Genomic DNA, 20,095 nt, shown 5'->3' on the forward strand with positions numbered 1-20,095 from the left:
CACAGAATCCATGATTCATTTTTCAGATGAATATTCAAGAGGTTGGAAACTTACTTTTTAAAGGGAAATAGAGGTAAGCCCCCAGCAGTTAGTTACATCTACAGTTACATTTTTAAAGGCAACTCTATTGTTTTTCAAAAGAAATTCAATAGTCACTTTCAATAAGTATTTTCAAAGCTATAAAAAACCTGCAGGTCATTAACCTATGGTTCAAAGCATACCTGTTTCCCTTTTGTTACTATCTCTAGAATAGCAGCATGAGGCATACTATGAGCTGGTACTTGAACTAGACGACATTTTCCCTCTACTGCCTAGTAAGGCCACATCCCTGTGATGACAAAAGCAGTGCTGTAAAGTTACAGTGGCAGAAGAAAAATAGTTTAGTTATCCATCATTAGGTTATAATCAAAATAACGCAGTAATGCTTTTTTGTTGTTATTGTTATGGAAAGGAATAAATTACAAGTAACAGATTTTTTAAAATACCAACTTCTTCTAAAGCTCCGTGATAAGCAGTAGAAGACAGCTTTCCATCTTTTACTATCTTCCTTTGAAGTTTTCTGCTACAAGAGGAATAGCTGAAAATGGGGAGGACTGTCAGACCAGGGTTGGCATGACACATATGATTGCTTGAGGCAAAGGACCAGATGACACCCCTTATCCCCATTTAATGTACAGGAACTGATTGGACTGACAATTGAATGTTATTTCGGCATGAATCAGTAGAAATAGTCTGTTTCTCTGACCCTTTGGACGGTAGGGTAGTGTAGGGGATTGAGGCCAAGTCATGAGATCTGGAATGTTCTGTTTAGTTGCATGTGCATTAAAACAAGCTTCTGCAACCTGGAACTTCCAGAGGTTTGGGACTACAGCTTTAATACATCAGCCAGTATGTTGAATCATAGTGCTGCACAACTACTGGATGTGTTTGTGCTGGTTCAAACCACAATTAATTGGTGTGAGGATGGTGCCCCCTTCCCAACATTATATTATCTTATAATTGAAAATTTGGCAAGTATGTAATTTTGTGTTCCTTTGTTTAAGGTTTGGGTAGCAAACATATCTACCAGAAAGGTGGGGATCCATCTCGTATGAGGGAACTTCTTGAGAACTTCAAAAAAGATGCCAGAAGTGTTAAGTTGAGGGCTGGAACAAATCAACTTGAAGACGTTACTGATACGTTGAAGTGTTTTCTGTCTGAGATTGATGATGCACTTCTTACCAAAGAACTTTATCCATTTTGGATCTCTGCACTAGGTAATGAATGGTGTTATTGTTGTTAAGCCCTGAAGGCACAGCTTATATGATTGTTTATCCAGGTATAGAAAAGTTGGCTGCATATCTTTGTAGATGATGATGTGCGACTGTACAGTTCCCAGTCTGATTCTGACCACCAACAGAAGCACACTGTTCTACTTCATTATACGTGAAGGAGTAGCTGCAATGAGGTATGCAAAGAATATTTTTATTTAATCAGATCCATCTTCCACTGATACATACTGCCCATCATAGTACAAGTGGTTTGTTAGCTGTTGATAAACTGTAGTTGTAAAATCATAGGAAATCTAGAGCTAGATGGTACATCAGGGGTAATCTTCATTCCTTTTCCAGGGATGGAAATCCACAGCCAGAGCATTCCTGACAGATAGCAATCCAGCCTCTATGTAAAAATGTCAACCAAGCAGAATCCAGAATACTCCAAGACAGTTCTGCTGTCAAACATATTTTACCATCTGGAAATTCTTCCTCCTGTCTAATCAAAATGTCTTAAGTTTTGTTTGTTTGTTTGAATGAATGTATTGGTCTGGGACCTGCCCTCTGGAGCAACAGGAAGCAAGCTTACTCCATCCTCCATGCAATAACCATTATTCAGTTACCTAAAAGTTGCTATCCTATCATCATTCAGTCTGTTCTTTTAGGTAAGCATCCCCAAATTCCTCAACCCTTCCTCATAGTGCTTGAATTTAGACCCTCTGAACATGTTATTTATGTTCAGAGAGTCTAAATGTAAGCACTATGAGGAAGGATTGAGAAAATTGGATATTTTTACCTAAACATATCTTATCAATATCCTCTGGATATGTTTCAGCTTATCAATATTATTCTTGAACCATGGTGCTCTGAATTGTACAAACAGTGAAGGGACACTTTATATTTGGAGCATGTCATCTGTGAATTATTCCGATGAGCACCTAGTATGCCACTTCTCCTCATTCCAAGTGATCAGTCATGGAGTATCTGGCAAAAGAGACATTTTTTCTCTTTTCCTCCCAAGCATTTTTTCTCCTTCTGTTAAGTGAGTAATCTTAAACTGCTGACAGTTATCACAAGCTATGCATTATCATTGATTGGGCTTACAGCAGTACAGAATAGAAGCAAACACATTTCAATAGTAATGGTTCCTTCCACCATCAAGAAAAATTACTTTCTTCCCCCTTCCCTCAATTCATTCCTCACTTTAGAAGAAAAGCAAGCAGGTCATACCCATGTTGTGAGATATCCAAGATGCTGTGGGCTCTTTTCCTTTACTGATATTGTACCCAGGGCTTTATAGCTATATTGTAGGCAATCAAAGCACAGGAGGTACTCTGCTTCATTCCAGATTCTTCCATAGGCAAGAAAAGGGCTAAATATAATTCTGTGTAGGTGTGTTCTGTGCTTATATATATATAAGCAACAGCAAAACACATTCAGTAAGGTACAACAATCCATTTAAAAGAAATCACTCTGGGGAAGCTTGCCTGAGGAGAAAGGTCTTCACCTGCTTGCAGAAGGACAGCAGACCTTCCCAGAAATGCACCCACGAAGGTGGCGAGACTGAGAGAAAGGCCTCTCCTGATGATCTTAACACTCAAGCAGTGTCATAAAGGGAGATACATTCATTGAAAAAGAAAATTTCATGCGAAAAAGAAAGTACACCCTCTTTGAATTCTGTGGTTTTATGTATCAGGACATAATAAAAATCATCTGGTCCTTAGCAGGTCTGAAGATTAGGTAAATACAACCTCAAATGAACAACGACACATGACATATTGCACTGTGTCATGATTTATTTTATAAAAATAAAGTCAAAATATAGAAGCTGTGTATGAAAAACTGACTACACCTTATGATTCAGTAGCTTGTAGAACCACTTTTAGCAGCCATAACCTGAAGTAATCATTTTCTGTATGACTTTATTAGTCTCTCACATCATTGTGGAGGAATTTTTCCCCACTCTTCTTTACAATATTGCTTCAGTTCATTGAGGTTTGTAGGCATTTGTTTATGCACAGCTCTCTGAAGGTCCTGACACAACATTTCAACTGGGTTGAGGTCTGGACTTTGAGTGGGCCATTGCGACACCTTGACTCTTTTCTTTTTCAGCCATTCTGTTGTAGATTTGCTCTTCTCCTTCAGAGTACCCCTTAGACCAATGGGTTTTTGAAGGAAGTCCAAGAACCAAAAGAAAATATTATGCAGCGTATGAGAGAAGGGGAAAACAACTTCTTAAATTGTGAGAGAGTGCACTCCATTTTTAATGCAGTAGTTTAAGAGAGACATCTTCCAAAAATCAATACAGTGACCTCTCAGTAACCTGCTTTGAGCAATGAGAACTTCAGTTTTCCATTTCACCTATTTGTCTGTCTTGTTCATTTGTATTTTAATCAGCTCTGCTCATTAAGTGCATCCATGAGTGAACAGAGGAATCTGGCTTGTGCTTTATGGATAGTTACCTTGGGAGTCATTGCAACCAGCACATGAATATAGAAGTTGCATATCTTCTTTGTGCCTAAGAATCCCCTGAAACCCCTTCTAATGCAGGATCTAATAATCTGCATCAAAAGAGAATTATCCATATTGTGTCTGTGAAGGGAAGGTTGATTATTTGAATAGTCATGTGAAATGGCAAGATGCTGCTGAGATGGCTGGTCGATATCCTTCTCCTTTGGACTGCAATCTACTTAATATTGGGTAATTTAATTTCACTCCCTCCCTCAGATACCCTGGATGAGAAGGAGAGAGTGAGGAAATACAGCACTTTCATTCAAACGCTTCCACCAGTCAATAGAGCAACTTTGGCAGCCTTAATGGAGCACCTTTACAGGTGAGTATGCCAACAAATCTACAAAAATAATTTCAGGGGAATCCTCTGTATGTTCCATGGGCATAGATGGGTATTATTCCTATAGCTCAAATCTAGTAAGTTTGTTTTATATAGGATTGAATTCTCATCAAATGTTTCTCGTGCAGTAACTGAGATGTTCCCAAAATGTTATTTAGTCATTTCCTTCAGGATGAAATCAGATAGTGATGAAGTCATTCTTCTGGCTCCAAGGGCACTCCAGAGCATACCAGAGCATCCAGATGAAACTGAAAATGACCATTAAAAAAGAAGAAGAAGAAATTATTTCTTTCTAAAACAATGCGCAGAGAGGAGCACATTTTGTTTTAGAGAGAAATAATACCTCTTTGAGGTGTTATTTCCCAATATCTTTGAAAAATGGTCACTCTTAAATATATATTTTCAAATGGGGTTTATTTTACCCACTGCATGAGCCTGGAGAAGGATGTAAATCCTTGCTCATCTTGCCTTTGCAGGTGAGGGGAAGGAATTGCAAACTTCTTCTCATTGCCTGCAAGGAATTTCCTGGCACTCACAACAGTCTTTATGTTAGTGGAAACATTGTGTGTGTGTGTGCAAAATATCACCCATTTTTACATAGATTTGCCTTTTTTGTAAAGAACAGTGCACTTCAATCTCTTCTGTGAATTCTCAAAAATAGAACAATGGTGCTTCATTTCATGATTTCTAGTACTGAATGGGTTGTGTGCATCTTTCTTAACAATCAGCTGATCCTTCTGTATTTGCTTTTGTGTACTTTGCCTCGCAAAGGGAAAGGATATGGGACATTTTGCATAAACCACTGAACCCTGAGTGGGGGAAATAGCTCTTAGGTGGCCATCAGGAATTTGGGGGAGCTAAAATTTATCACAAAGGTGTCTTGTCTTGTGAAAATAACCTAAATTGGTGAGAATAAGGAATTTAGCTAGTATACTTTCTGTTGGTAGATCTAAAGCCATGAAGTGGCCTGGGAGAACATATGGTGCATGAGCCACACATTTTGCATTGTCTCTTAAAAGTGGCATTAAAACCCATGGGGGAAAAAACCACAGTAAACAGTATCAAAATCTACAGGTTGTCAGAGTCCTTCTCACAGGGCAGTTAGTGCTTGTCATTTAATAATATAGCCATCCCTGTAGTAATAGTGTACAGTGGCATTTCATAAAAGAGTGGCATAGCTAAAGGCATCTGTAGAATTAATGAGCAGGATTTGAACTGGTGAATTGCTGGTTCACTGTGGTACGCCATCATTAATTGTGCAATCTGAAGCATGAACAGAAATGATTTCTTGATGCTGATGCATTTAAGTGTATGGTGGATATTGACACAGAGTTGTGCTTAAAAATGACAGTATGTGCGAAGAAAAATCCAAATTTAATGACAAGAAGAGCAGGATCCTGGGATCAAATGTTCATTCACCTATGCTCTGTGATGAGCATCTTAGTTACTGAGTCGTAGAATAATGACCTTTAGTTGGTGGTGATGAGAAGGGCCCTCTCCATTGTGGCAAACCTCCCCCCCCCCCGCATACATATGTGAAAATATCTCCCTATTGAGATCAAGTGGGTTCCCACTATAGGGTGTTTCCACTGCCAGTTGAAGCCTTAATTTTCATCAGATGCTTTTCTGAACACCAGTGTGAGATGTTTGTGATCATAATGAAATGCTTTGTTGTTTCATCTCATTGCTACTTGATTTTATTGTTATTTGATTTTTGTTGTATTTTAATACTGTAATATTGTAAACTGTTTTCCAATTTTTGGAGTGAAAACGGATAGAGAAATATCTTAATCAATATTTGCTGAGGTTACATAATCCTGGGGCTTCCTGATGATCATAGGAAGGAGAAGGGGAAACTGTCTGACTGAAGTCTTATCTTACAATAACTTAAAATCCTCCCGAGCTCCACCTTGTCTTGCTCATCTGTTGAAGCGTATCTCGCAGTCAGATGGACTGGAAACTTGCTCTTCTTTAAAAAGCAGAAATAGAAAAACTGAGTTCTATTGCAAGTACTACATTGTATACATTCATGAGATCATGATTTTTTTTAGTTGCTATCATTCCCTGCTCATTTTATTTCATTCTTCATATACCTGTCCTTCAAACATATTACTGCAGGCCTCACACTGACTTCTAGGCAGAACCATTTGAACTACAGTTTATCAGAATAGTTGAGCAAGAGGACTCTCCTACATAGTTCCAACTAAGCTACAGGAGGGTGCTGGGTATACCATGGTGCTACCTTGGGCAAATGTAAGGGTGCCCAGTCCATCCATAGGTAAACGGACATTGAATAGACCAGTAAGAGTGCTTGTCATCGTAAGGAAAGTTACAATTAAAAAACCCTTTGTTGTTGTTGTTACATGCCGTCAAGTTGCCTCCAACTTACAGCAATCCTATGAATGAGAGATCTCCAGAATGTCCTATCTTTGACAGTCCTACTCAGCTCATATAAACTCAATCTTGTGGCTTCCCTTAAGGTGTCAATTCATCTTGCATTTGGTCTTCTTTTTCTGCTGCCTTCAATCTTTCTCAGAAACTTGCTTTCTCATGATGTGCCCAAAGGAGGACAGCATCAGTTTCATCATTTTTGTCTCGTTTATTTCAGAATTATTTATAAGGGTGTCACTGGAACCATGGACACTTCTCTCAACCTTTCTCCATCTTATAATCTTTGTCATTGCCAACCAGTTCTACATCATAGTGATGCTAAAACTCAAGTGCAAACAGAAAGAGAAATAGCTCACAGTATGTTCTTTCCTTCTTTCACATTTTTTGGTCTCTGACATCTCCACGTTTTAGGTTGGGTTGAGGTCAATGTATCCTTTATACCTGGGGTCTTGCTGAGTACTGCTGGCAAAACCTCCTGTGACTCCACTGTGGGCTCCTAAGCAAGCTTCAGACACCAAATCACTCAAGAACCAAAATCACTCAGAACCAAATCACTCAAGCATTGCTGCCTTAGGGAAGGTTCGATTCAGATATGGAAGGCTTCCTTGTGAAAGAGAGTCTGTCAAAAAAGGGCGTAGACTGGTAGAATGTTGGCCCCACTTGCCCACTCAGCCCATTCCTCGGCTTCACTATTCTATTCTTCAGTAGAACTCTCCATTGCTACCTCATTCCATCTCACCCCCCTCTTTATCCAGTTCATTCTCTGTCTTACTCGTAGGCTTCCCCTCCCCTCTATTGTAGTGTCTGCTGGGTGGGAAACTATGCACGAGTTTCTCTGTCCTTTTCATTTTGCACCTGTCTAGTACACTTCATCACCATGGCTGCAGCCATTGACACCCTCCTGGAGAGTGGCATGGGGAGGGAAGCTGTTCATAGCCTTCCATCAACTTTTGGCTGGGACCTTGGAATAATAGAGAAGATGCCATAGTTGACCCCAGCTGTGGGCTAGTGCTCAAGTTCTTCTTCGTGGCCTCTGTGAATCACACCCTGGGTGATCCGCACCTGCGCAGAGCCTCGTCAGAAGAGCTTCGGTGGTAGCAAAAATCACATTAGAATAGACCTCTTCCCCTCCGTGTAAGTACCTTGGCGCCAAGACTCTCCCTTCAGTTTCTTTCAACCGCTGCATTGAAGAGCCTCGTACTTCTAGCTTCTGTGGGTGTAAAAGTGAAAGAGAGTTTTTACTCCTGATTCTCCAATTATTTCTTCTGTTTATACAATAATATCCAGTATACGAACTGTTCCCTTTTTTCTTTCCTGTGCCTCGGTCTTCAGCCGTCACACACCTCGCTTTTATTTTTTTACTAATCAAATTTTTATTTCTCTTAACAATTGTTCGTGGCACCTTTGGGCCCATTTAAGCACTGCATTGTTTGTGATAACAAATTCCCTCTGTCTGACAGCCACACAAGTGCCTTTTTTGTCTGGGGAAGGCCCATCAAACCTCTTTGTGCCCTCATTGTAAAAATTTCAAGTGAGGAGTACTTAGTTCTCGTCTCTCCATATTTAAGCTCCATCTCTCGGAGCAATCTCTGCAGCCTGTGAAACTCATGGCTCACCCCCCATGCATGACTTCTTCGCAAGGTAGACCCATGGAGAAAGCGATTGCAGAATCCTCTAAGCAACACCATTCGGCCACACCATCCCACTCGGATGCCACTTCATCAAAACCTTCAAAGGAACACAAACCAAAACACTCAACTTTGAAAACTTCAACATTGAAGTCCTCCAAAAAATGGAAACTGCCCTCCAATTCCTCTTTGTTTCTGGACCCTCTTCCACCCAAGAGATCTAAACAAACTAAAACAAAGCTTCCATGACAATTCCACAACAGCGTCCTGAATCTTGTGATCTGATTTCGGTCGGTTATCCTTCTGACAATAAAGGGATCCCGTCTCACCAACCAGCTTTTCAGTCACCGGAATGGGATGAGCGAATAGAACACATTTCTTCCTGGCCTCCTATTCAACAATGTGTCTCTCCCAGCAACCCATCCATGGCCGCATCACCGGAGAGAGTGGAATTGGAGCCTTATCCAGATACTGTGCCCTATTCTGTACCATCGGGCATGCCACCATGGCCACCGGCATGCTATCATGGGCATCAAACCTATGAGGCAATTCTGCCAGTGCGTGCAAGTCACAGCCATGCTTAGCACCCTCATCGGGTAGCCATTTGCCCCAGTCAGTGCTCCATCGACCAATCTGTCAAACCCGTTCAACTGGCCATTTTGTCGGGTCCTATGGCGAGATTACATCACCATCTTGACAACCCTCAGTGTCTAAGTGTACGTCCCATCCAGGTCCAAATATTCATCAGACAGCTATCTACCAGCCACCTCAAAAGCTTAAGGCAGTCGAGAAACATGCCTCCAGTCGTGATGCATTTGCAGCTCCTGTTAGCCAATACTTTCCAGCTCCTCAGAACTATGGAGACCGTTCCTCCATATCAGCCTCCCTGGCCTTGATTTATTTTTTATTTATTTATTTATTTATTTATTTATTGCATTTATACCCCGCCTTTCTGGTCAAATGACCACTCTAGGCAGCTATCTACTCAACGAGCCTACCGACATACCCACCGAATAGGCAGCAGCCTCCTTTTCGACACCACAGAGATACCGACTCTGATATTGATGATTCTTGGCCACAAACGTCATCTGTACTTATTACTTCACCAGATTCTGACTTGGTGGATGTGAATCCTCCATCTCTGGCAGAGGATTTCCAGACACATGCCCAACTCATGGTCCACATGGCTAAATCTTTAGATCTGCAGATCCATCGCCCAACAACAGATCGTCTCTATGATCCCATTTAAAAAGCTACCACTACCCCAGTCCAGATTTCCATGTTCCCATCCCTACTCAGCACCACCCAAATGTCTTGAACTAAACAGGCCTCTTCGCATTCAGTATTGAAATGGATCGACAATCTCTACCAAATTCATGATTGCAGAGCATTATTTCTTCAAAAACAACCAGCTCCAACCTTGATATTCGTTGAGGCCTCCCAAATCTCAATCTCGACATCATCAAACTTTCATTCCACCCAATAAGGACAGCAGGAGAATCAATTCTATGGGGAGATGGCTCTACTTCTCAATGGCTTTCATAATGAGAGTAGCAAACTACCAAGGAGCTATGGGAGGTTAACAATGCTTCCTTTGGGACAATATGGCCACCTTCATTGACTCCTTACCAGAGGACAAGAAGGTACTTGCACAAACTTTTCAACAAGAACATCTTTCTGTTGCCATACAACAAATGTTTTCCGCCAAACACACTGTTGATGCCACAGCAAAATTGATGGCTACATTTCTTTTATTTCTTTTATTAGATTTATACTCCGTCCATATAGACAGATAGTTTACTCTGGGTGGCATTACAGAATTTAAAAATAATGAAACCAATGAACATGTAAAAATCTAAATATTAAAATACAGCAGGAGGGAAAGCCTGCCTAAATAGCCATGTTTTAAGTTTACTTCTAAAGACACCCAGAGGGCGCCAGGCAAGTTGTTCCAGAGGCGAGGGGCCACTGCCTAGAAGGCCCGGTTCCTTGTTATTTCCTTCTGGGCCTCCCTCGGCATTAGGCCCCTCAATCGCCTGGCTTGGCTAGAATGAGTGTCTCCGGTAGAACTGGGTGGGAGAAGGCGCTCTGTCAGATATCGAGGTTCTAAACCACTTAGGACTTTATAAGTAATCATAAGAACTTTGAAATCGATGTGGAAATGAATGGGCAACCACTGCAAGGCGGCCAGCATGGGGGAAATATGTTGGTGCCTCTTCACCCCAGTTAGAAGTCTGGCCGCAGCATTTTGTACCATCTGACGTTTCTGCATCAATCTCAAAGGCAGTCCCATGTAGAGCTCATTACAGTAGTCTAATCTTGAGACTATGAGCGCATGGACCAAAGTGGTGAGCACCCCCACATCAAGATAGGGATGCAGCTGGGCAATCCACCAAAGGTGGAAATGTGCGGAACGGACCACTGATGACACCTGGGTCTCCATGGTGAGTGCCGTGTCCACATGTACACCCAAGCTGCGAACCTCACTCTTGGTGGTAAGAGTCACCCCCCCCCCCCAAAAGAGAGGAAGTTTTCCAGACCACTGATGTCTGGGGCGCCCACACGAAGGTCCTCCGTCTTGCCTGGATTCAGCCTCAGTCCGTTCTCCTGCATCCATTGCTGAACAGCCCCTAGGCAGCACTCAAGGGATAAGACAACATCCACTGTTGTTGGAAAAAAGGAGATGTGGAGCTGAGTATCATCAGCGTACTGATGAGATGAAGGCCCACATCCCCTGATGACCCCTCCCAGCAGCCTCATATAGATGTTAAACAGCATTGGAGAGATAATTGAGCTCTGCGGGACCCCACAATCGAGGCTCCACGGGGCCAAGAAACTCTCTCCAATCTTCACTCTCTGGGGATGGTTCTCCAAGAAGGAACAGAGCCAGGCCACCAATTCCCAACTCAGAGAGCCTCCCCAGGAGGATACCATGGTCAACAGTATCAAAGGTGGCTGAGATTTTGAGAAGGACCAGCAGAGACATTTTGCCCCTCTCGGCCTCCCTCAGCAGGTCATCAAACAGGGTGACCAATGCTGTTTCATGCCATGTCACGGCCTGAAGCCTGACTGGAATCGATCCATCTTAATGCCACATCTGTAGAAGACAGGAATGCTTCTGTGGCATTAAGACGCTTTTCTTGGTTTCACATGGCTGGTGTTGCAGAAGATGCTCAGGCACGCATCAAAGACCTTCCTTTTAATGGCACTGGCCTTTTCAATGCTGAAACGGATGACATCTTAGAGAACATTCAAAAGAAGCATTTGGTGGCCAAATGTTGGGGCGTCTACCTGGCATATCAACAACGCCCTCAACGTAACCAATGGAAACATCCCTATAATTCTTACTAAAGGTTCCAACATGAGCCCCAGCGCCAAACACCTTACACGCCTTACTACAAATAACAACAGTACAAATCTAAATCTCATCAACAACTTATCCAAAGGTGTAATGACCACAAACCCAAACATCAGATCCTGAAGCTGAGGCTCCAATACTTTGGCCATCTCATGAGAAGAGAAGACTCCCTGGAACAGACCCTGATGTTGGGAAAGTGTGAAGGCAAGAGGAGAAGGGGACGACAGAGGACAAGATGGTTGGACAGTGACATAGAAGCTACCAACATGAATTTGACCCAACTCCAGGAGGCAGTGGAAGACAGGAGGGCCTGGCATGCTCTGGTCCATGGGGTCATGAAGAGTTGGATACAACTTAACAACTAAACAACAAGACCAAGATTGCAACTCACCATTCCCCATCTTTTCTGTGGAAGCACTTACCTCCCTGGGAGTCCGTCACCTGGGTTCTGTCCATTATCCGAAATGGATACCTCATCCATTTCCATCGGTGCCCTCCGCCACATTACATTGTTACACCACCGTCTCAAGCTCTGCAAGAAGAAATAAAAAATTTACTTCTCAAAGGCACCATAGAACTGACACAACAACACAGCACCGTTTTTCTCTCTCACTATTTTACCATCCCCCAAAAGGGTGGTGGTCTTTGTCCAATCCTAGACCTCAGAGAGCTCAATCATTACATTATCACCACCAAGTTTTGCATCGTAACCCTTGAGTCCATTCTACCCCTCCTCAGGAAAAAAGATTGTTTCACAGTCATAGATCTAAGAGATGCATACTTCCACATAGCCATCCATCTATCCCACAGGCAGTATCTTTGATTCCAACTAGGTTCTCGAGACTATCAATTCAAAAGACTTCCCTTCAGGCTTGCAACAGCTCCAAGAGTCTTCACAAAGTGTATGGCTCCAGTAGCCACTTACCTCCATCTACAAAACATCATCGTTTTCCCATACATAGACGACTGGCTCTTGGTAACCCACTCCCGTCGCAAAGCTTGCCGAGACACTTGTTTCACCTTATCCCTCCTCCATGATCTCGGTCTCATGGTCAACATGCAAAAATCCAAAATGAGCCCTATAAAGGTCATTCAATACATTGGAGTGTGCATAGACTCTATCCGAGCCCATGCATTACTTCCCCTTGACAAACAGCAGAGCCTCATCTCTTTGCTGCACAACTTCACCCACAGTGCTCTGGTATTGGCCTTGCTGGTGCAATGTGTCCTAGGCACCATGGCCTCTATGGCCTTGGTCGTACAACATGTATGTCTAAAAATGAGGTCCCCACAATCGTGGTTTCTCGCCCTCTGCGACCCACTAAGAGACTCTCCTCTCACTTTACAGAGAGTCACCTCCAAACTCGCCTCCCAGCTCCAATGGTGACATTTCATTTCAAACCTTTCAGTAGGACATCCATTCCAACAACCACATCCTCAAATACAAGTCACAACCAATGCCAGCCTCACAAGCTGGGGAGCACATTGAGGCTCTCTTAAAATCCATGCCAACTGGGCCCGCAGAGAATGTTCCCTCCACATAAACGAGCTGGAACTCCTGGCAGTCATAAAGGCATGCAAAGCATTCAGGAACATCTTCACTGGAAAATGGTACAAATTGCCACCGACAACACTACAGCCATGTACTACATCCTCAAACAAGGTAGCACCCATTCTCCAAGCTTTCTCTATTTGGCAATAGACCTCTGGAAATGGTGTCTCTCGCATCACATCTGCCTGACAGCTCTACATATTGCAGGCCAAGACAACAATCTGACCGCCTGCCTCAGTTGTATGAGCTCCCAACCTCACGAATTGGAATTATACCAAACAATCTTTCTCTGCAAAAAGTGGGGCACACCAATTCTCAACCTCTTCACCTCATGAAAGTGCAGACGGTATTTCTCCCGTGCCGGAATCAGCAAACACTCCCAGGGAGATGCATTCATTGGCCATTGGCCCAGGAGTCTCGCATAGCTCTTGCCACCGTTTCCACTCCTCCACAAAGTAGTCATCTATCTACTACAAGACAAACCCATCACCATTGTTATAGCCCTGTGGTGGCTGAGGCAACCCTGGTTCCTTGTCCTCCACAATCTATCATCAGAAAATTATCACCTTCCCCGTCTGCTGAACCTCCTAACAGAGAACAACTCCCAGATACCTCATCTACCTGCTCTCCACCTGGCAGCATGGAGAATTCTGCCTCCCTGATGGATATCCTCCATCAAGTGCAAAAACCTTCAACCAGGAAAGCATATCTATATAAATGTAAGAGATTTCAATCCTTTACTGCAGCAGCCTCCCTACCTCCCATCAACCCATCCCTTTTCACAGTTCTCCAATTTCTTTTACATCTGAAATCCACAGGCCTTTTCCTTTCTTCTCTGAAAGTTTACCTCTTGGCAATTGTCTCCTACCAATCACCAACCTCTCCAGTGGCTCATTTTTTTAGGCACTGCATGCTCAAGCACTTTCTCGAGGGTTTAATCACATGCTTACCTGGATGTTCATCCACCTTCTCCGCAATGATCTTTAACCCTTGTATTCTGTCAGCTAACTAGACCTCCTTTTGAGCCATTAGCTTCAATGGACCTCCACCTGCTTACCTTCAAAACAGTCTTCCTCATAACAATCACATTCACTCGAAGAGCAAGTGATTTGGCAGCTTTACGGCATGACTACCCTTATATTCAGTTTTTTCCCCAATAAAGTAAAACTATTTATCAATATTTCATTTCTCTCTAGTGTTGTATCTCAGTTTCATCTCTCTCAACCTTTGGTACTCTCCTCCTTCTTTCCATCACCATCCTCCACTCAAGACCATCTCCTTCATACTTTGGATGTCAAATGAGCCCTTGCTTTCTGCCTGGCTTGTATTCAACCCTTTCGGCTTTCACTACACCTGCTTGTCAGCCACCAACCTCCCAAGAGGGGCTTGCAAGTGACTTCACAAACTATTTCTAGATGGGTTGCTTCTACAATTCACCTTGCATTCCAGCTTGCATGTCAGCCAGTCCCTTGGGTGATTCGCCCTCATTCCACCAGGGCGCTTGCAACCTCTACTGCATTCCTCCAGGAGTACAACTTCCCGATGTCTGCGCTTCAGCTACGTGGGCACAACCGTCCACGTTTATCCGGCATTACAGACTCGATGTTCGACAGAAATCTGATGCAGCATTTGGACGTGCTGTTCTGGCTTCCACCTTGGCGTGACACCCTGCCTGTAAGACAGCTTGTTAGTCACCCAAGGTGTGATTCACAGAGGCTATGAAGAAGAATGACAGGTTACTCACCTGTAATTGTAGTTATTCGAGTGGACCTCTGTGATTCACACATCGCACCTAACCTCCCCACTGTCACGCCACGCGGATTCTCTTTCTTGTGGTGGTTGATGTAACTGAAGGGAGAGTCTTGGAGCCAAGGTACTTATACGGAGGGGGAGGGGTGTATTCTAATGTGGTTTTTTGCTACTACAGAAGCTCTATAATTTTCCGATGAGGCTCCGCGCAGGCATGGATCACCTAAGGTGTGAATCACAGAGGTCCACTTGAAGAACTACAGTTACCAGGTGAGTAACCCGTCGTTCTCACAGCAACTCTGCCTTTATGCAGCTGAGAATGATCATGAATAGCATGGACATAATCTCAAGAAAAATCCTCTTGTCAAGCCCTAGAGCGAGTTGTACCAGACTGAGGCAGCTACTTCAAGCTACAGATTGAGTGTGTCAAGGAAAGGACAGCAAAATGTTAGTTTCCTATCTTCTTATTGTCAAAAGCTTGGGAGAGAAGACTGGTTGGTATGGGATATCATAGCACAGCAGAAATGACAAGGACGTGAGCCATGTTCTCCTAACACTGCTTTCTGAAATTAGTCACTTATGTAAAAATGGTGGCTGCAGTTCCCAATACAGTCAGCCAGTCCAGAAGGGTATCATGGCTGAATATATCAGAAGCTACTGAGAAATATCAGCATCGTTGTACTCATCTTGTCTTCTGGTTTATGCCATCTTCTGTAACAGAACCAAGCCTCAAGCTTGACTGCGGCAGGTTCAGATAATCCACCTCGTCCAAGACAGCTTGGAGCTGTAGAGGGTAATCACATAAACTTTGATGTGGGTGTTAGCTATAGTTATGTAAACTTTCCAGCTAAAATGAGCATCTTCGGGAGGGGTAATCACTCCAGCTCTGTTGAGAGAGAAGGGATCACTCCTTGATCCAGCCAGTCGTCTCCCATGAAGAATATCAGTCCAGCATATGGGTGGTACTATGCACTCCTCCAACTGTTTTGTCAACATTCTTAGGCCTCCACAAATGAAATTCATCCACAGAGAGAGGCCCCTCCAGGTGGACTGTATAGAGTCACAGTGGGTACAAGCAAATGCGATGTGCCTTTAGAAGTTATTTTATGCTTCTAAATAGGCCAGATTGGAACAGGCCATAGTAAAAACAAACAACTCTGTGGGATGCTGCTACTAATATCAATAGTGGGAGAGGAGGGTTGCTCTCGCTCATCAGTCACTGGCTCTGAGTATAATGAGCTCCCACTGGGTTTGGTCAGAATGAGTTTTCTGTCACTGGTGAATTTCCTGGGGATTTTCACCATGCTTTCTTGGTAGACTGAATTTTGCACTAGACCAGCAATCAGAAAAAGGCACCCTCCTCTATTTTTTTTTAAGTCAAAGGAGGTAGAATACTGTTCCTGGAAGCCTCTGGCAGTGGCAATTTACCTTTTAACTTGTTTACAGGGGTCATTTTTTCAAGATGGCAAATGGGCTTCTCTCCATTTTTGAATTTCAGTTCATGCATTTTTGACAGTCTGTGCAGCTTCCAGAGGGTTCGTCCTTTGACCTATCAAAATAAACTACTCCTGAGCTACAATAGCATCAGTATTAATATTCTGATAGCCAGAGTTGTGCATGTGCATCTCTGTGTGTAGCAATACATGGGGATATTAGAAATCAGATAAATGGAGCTACAAAGTCCAGCTTACAAAAGTCCTTCGGTTGTGTGCATGTATTTAAATGACATTTCTATCACTTATGGTTGTGAATATGTACTTGAAAATGTGTATGCAGTTGTCAAGGAGAGCTCTTCTCCCTGATCCAACCCAGGATTGGACTAAGACAGACCTCCCCAAAGATAATTTACTTTTGCCTTATCAGTGGTCACCACCAAACCAGCATCCATACCTGGCAAAATTGTGGGGTGGGGCAGCAATTGGTCCTCCATCAGAGGTGAAACCTGAGTGATTATTGGATGTCATTGAGGTTCTCTGGGTACTTAATGCTTGAAATAAAGAAAAAAACAGTTACTGGGTGTCATTGAGACTGTCTGGGGGCTTAAAGCTTGAAGTCCCAAGTAAGCACTAGAATAATGTTTAGCTCAACCAAGTGGCAAAGATAGAGTTCCTCAAGATCACAAAAACACAATAATCTGTAGAAAATATTTTATTTTATTTTTTATTAAGAGAATAGGGAAAAATGAAACATTGGAACGGTCAGATTGTGCCAAATAATTTGCCATTGTTACATGCCATCAGTTCATTTTCTGACTTAAGGTGATACACCAGGTTTTTTGAGGTATGTGGTATGTTTAAAAAGTGGCTGATCATTGCTGTCCCCCCACCCCCAAATAAAAGCATGGCCAAATGCTGATTTGAAAACAGTTCTTAGTTCTAGTCCAGCATTCTGTCCAGTACATCTCTGACTCTGCTGAATTACATAAAGCCTATTAGAGAATAGAATTTTGGAAGTACAACAGGAAAAAATAAAAATACTATATATTGTCTGCGTATTCCACTCAGTTGCTTCTAACATATGCCAACCCTAAGAATGAATGACTTTCAAAAGACCCTGTCATTAATAGCCTTGCTCAGGTCTTACAAACCAAAAAAGTAAGACTTCCATTCATCAGAATGTGAAGATTCATGTCCTTTAAAAAAACCCCACTGTGTTTACTTGTGGAATGCCCTTGTGATTTTGCAAGGGCATTCCACAAGCCATGGCTTGGAACAATCCTATCTCAAGACCTTGGCAGACCCTTAATCTATTTCTTATTCTGAGAGAATTAGAAAAAATTGTCTGTGTAAAAGCAGGCTGCTTGAGTAACCGCAGTTAATGAGCTAAGAAACAGTGAGACATGTAATACCACTTTAAAGAAAATGACAAAGAATTCCAGACTAATAAGTTTTATCTGGCATAAGTGTTTGTGGATTGTAGCCCACTTCTTCAGAGAAAGGCACAGAAGTGGGCTGCAATCCATAAAATTTTCTGCCAAATAAAACTTATTAGGTTTGAAGTGCAACCACCTTCTTTGCTGCTTTTACTCAAACATGGTTGTACTCGAGGAAGTTTCATTTTAATGGAATCCATCTTCTGCATCAAGAGGTCTGTTCGAAATATATGCTGTGGCCTAGGAATCAGCATTTGAACAAACGGGTGCCTGCTGAAGCATTCTAAATAGATTTCTTAACTTTTAAACAGGGTACAAAAGTGTTCCGAAATCAATCACATGGATCCTCACAATCTAGCAATGGCGTTTTCGTCATGCTTATTTCAAACGAAAGGGCAAACCAGTGAAGAAGTCGATGTTATTGAAGACCTGATTATAAATTATGTACATCTCTTTGATGTAAGTAACCAGCATGTTTATCAGATGTCCACAGTAATATAATTTGGCAAAGGGATGAAAATGAAAATGTGATTGCAGGCAACATTTTAGCATTATTTAGTGATGGTTTCATTTTGTACTCTTCTCTAATACTTCTGCCTTTTTTACATTAGAAGCTGGAGCAATTAGGACAAGGTCACGCTGTGCTTTTGTTTTGCTATGAATATTTTCTATGCACCCAATGGCCTTTTCTTAAGAAAAAATCAATGGAGATTGTCCGAGTACGTAGTTACCTCTATTCAGACATCTATCGCAAGGCTGACATAGCTGTTGTACGTGGCTCTTAATCAATTATTATGAAGAAATAGGGTAGGGCCCTGCCAACAAGGAGTTTCCAGACTAATGAACATACAGGAGAAATAGTGGAGAGAAAGGATACGCAAATGGTTACAGTGGAGGCTGCCATGAAAGAAGGAAGATTAGTGGTTTGGGTTCTAAAAACCTTGCCTTTAGAACAAGGAGAGTAACTTGCAGCCCTGTTGGACTTCAGCTTTCCTCATCCCTAACTATTGGATGTGCTGCCTATGGTTGAAAGGAACTGCCATCCCCAAAACATCTGGAGGGCCACAAGCTGCTCATCCCTCTTTTAGTTCATGTGTAATCTTTATCCCCCTATACATTTTGTTAATGAAAATTATTATTGTTTATAAAATGTGTTAATCCCTTTCCTGCCTGCACAGCATTCAAAGTGATATACAATTCATAGAAGCCATAAACAACAATTAACATATTAGCAGCAGCCATCCACTGCATAAAAAACGTACAGCCCAAATGCCTTTATGTAGTTTGGAGAATAACTACCTTAGACTCGACTCCAAAATTCCATCAGTGAGATGTCCTGGTAGGCCATATTAATTTTTTTTAAAATTAAGCATTAGTTTGCACGAGGATAATAAAAGAGCAGCAACAGACATCAAATGCATAACACAAAGGTACTCAGAACTCACCATGAGGTTGGTGCCGTCGTCTTCCAGAGTTCCCATTTATTTTGGTGGGGTTTGTTTAGGAGAATATAAACAAAGGGATCTAACTCGGCCTACTCCTTTTGCACTTGTCTGTCTGCACTTTTTGGAGATTGACATGGAACCTTTTGCTTAGAAAATCCCCTAAGGGACATGGAGAGACAATTTCACCATGTTTTCAATCCTACTTCAGTATGATGGATGGCTGGCTGGCTGGATGGCTGGATGGATGGATTTTGGAGCTCAGTAGGTACATTAGTTCAGAGTCCAGGAATAGGCATGTGTGATCCCTGAATGTCTAGTACTTCTTACAAGAGTAAGAGGTTTTGTTTGCCTGTTTTTTGCTTTTTTAAATAAAAGCTCCACTCTACCATTTGTGGCAGATAAACACAGTCATAGAGAAGGAAGGACATAATAAAGCAGAGAGAGGATGCTCATTTCCTTTTGTTGAATAGGTTCCCACTTCATTCCAGCAGTTAGGTAGTAATGACTCATTGCAAAATGATTTTCATTTCCAAATTAAAATTAAAGGTTGATTTACAGCAGGCTTGAGTTCAGTGTGTAGAACAGTGTTTCCCAGCCTCCGGTAACCCTGGTGTTTCTGGACTGCAACTCTCAGAAACCTTTAATTTAATGGAACTTAGTTAGAAATAACTGCATAGAATTGCAATCGTGCCCCCCAAAAGTACCATAATTATGAATTTTTATTAGTGGTTTGTTTGTTTGGTATGTCATGATTTATGATGAAATGTTTAACCACGGGTTTTAGCTGCAGACGTGGTGGCTCTGCGGGTTAAACCGCAGAAGCTTTTGTGCTGCAAGGTCAGAAGACCTGCAGTCGTAAGATCGAATCCACGTGCCGGAGTGAGCCCACGTCGCTTGTCCCAGCTCCTGCCAACCTAGCGGTTCTAAAGCATGCAAAATGCGAGCAGATGAATAGGTACCACCACGGTGGGAAGGTAACGGCGTTTTGTCTAGTCG

At 42.4% G+C, this 20,095-nt stretch overlaps 1 protein-coding gene across 3 annotated transcripts in view; it reads left to right on the forward strand.

Moving 5' to 3' along the window:
- Positions 1-20,095, forward strand: part of ARAP2 (ArfGAP with RhoGAP domain, ankyrin repeat and PH domain 2) — a 189,704-nt gene that overhangs the window by 124,792 nt on the left and 44,817 nt on the right. For all 3 annotated transcript variants that reach the window (XR_013545518.1, XM_073001120.2, XM_073001122.2), the window contains exons 21-23: positions 1,044-1,256; positions 3,981-4,086; positions 17,966-18,113. Coding sequence is in view for 2 of the 3 variants with exons in the window: in XM_073001120.2 (XP_072857221.2) it covers positions 1,044-1,256; positions 3,981-4,086; positions 17,966-18,113 (467 nt within the window). In the remaining variant the exon portion in view is untranslated. The remainder of the gene's footprint in view (positions 1-1,043; positions 1,257-3,980; positions 4,087-17,965; positions 18,114-20,095) is intronic.

Source organism: Pogona vitticeps, chromosome 5 (genome assembly GCF_051106095.1).
Source record: "Pogona vitticeps strain Pit_001003342236 chromosome 5, PviZW2.1, whole genome shotgun sequence".
NCBI classification, from domain to species: domain Eukaryota; kingdom Metazoa; phylum Chordata; class Lepidosauria; order Squamata; family Agamidae; genus Pogona; species Pogona vitticeps.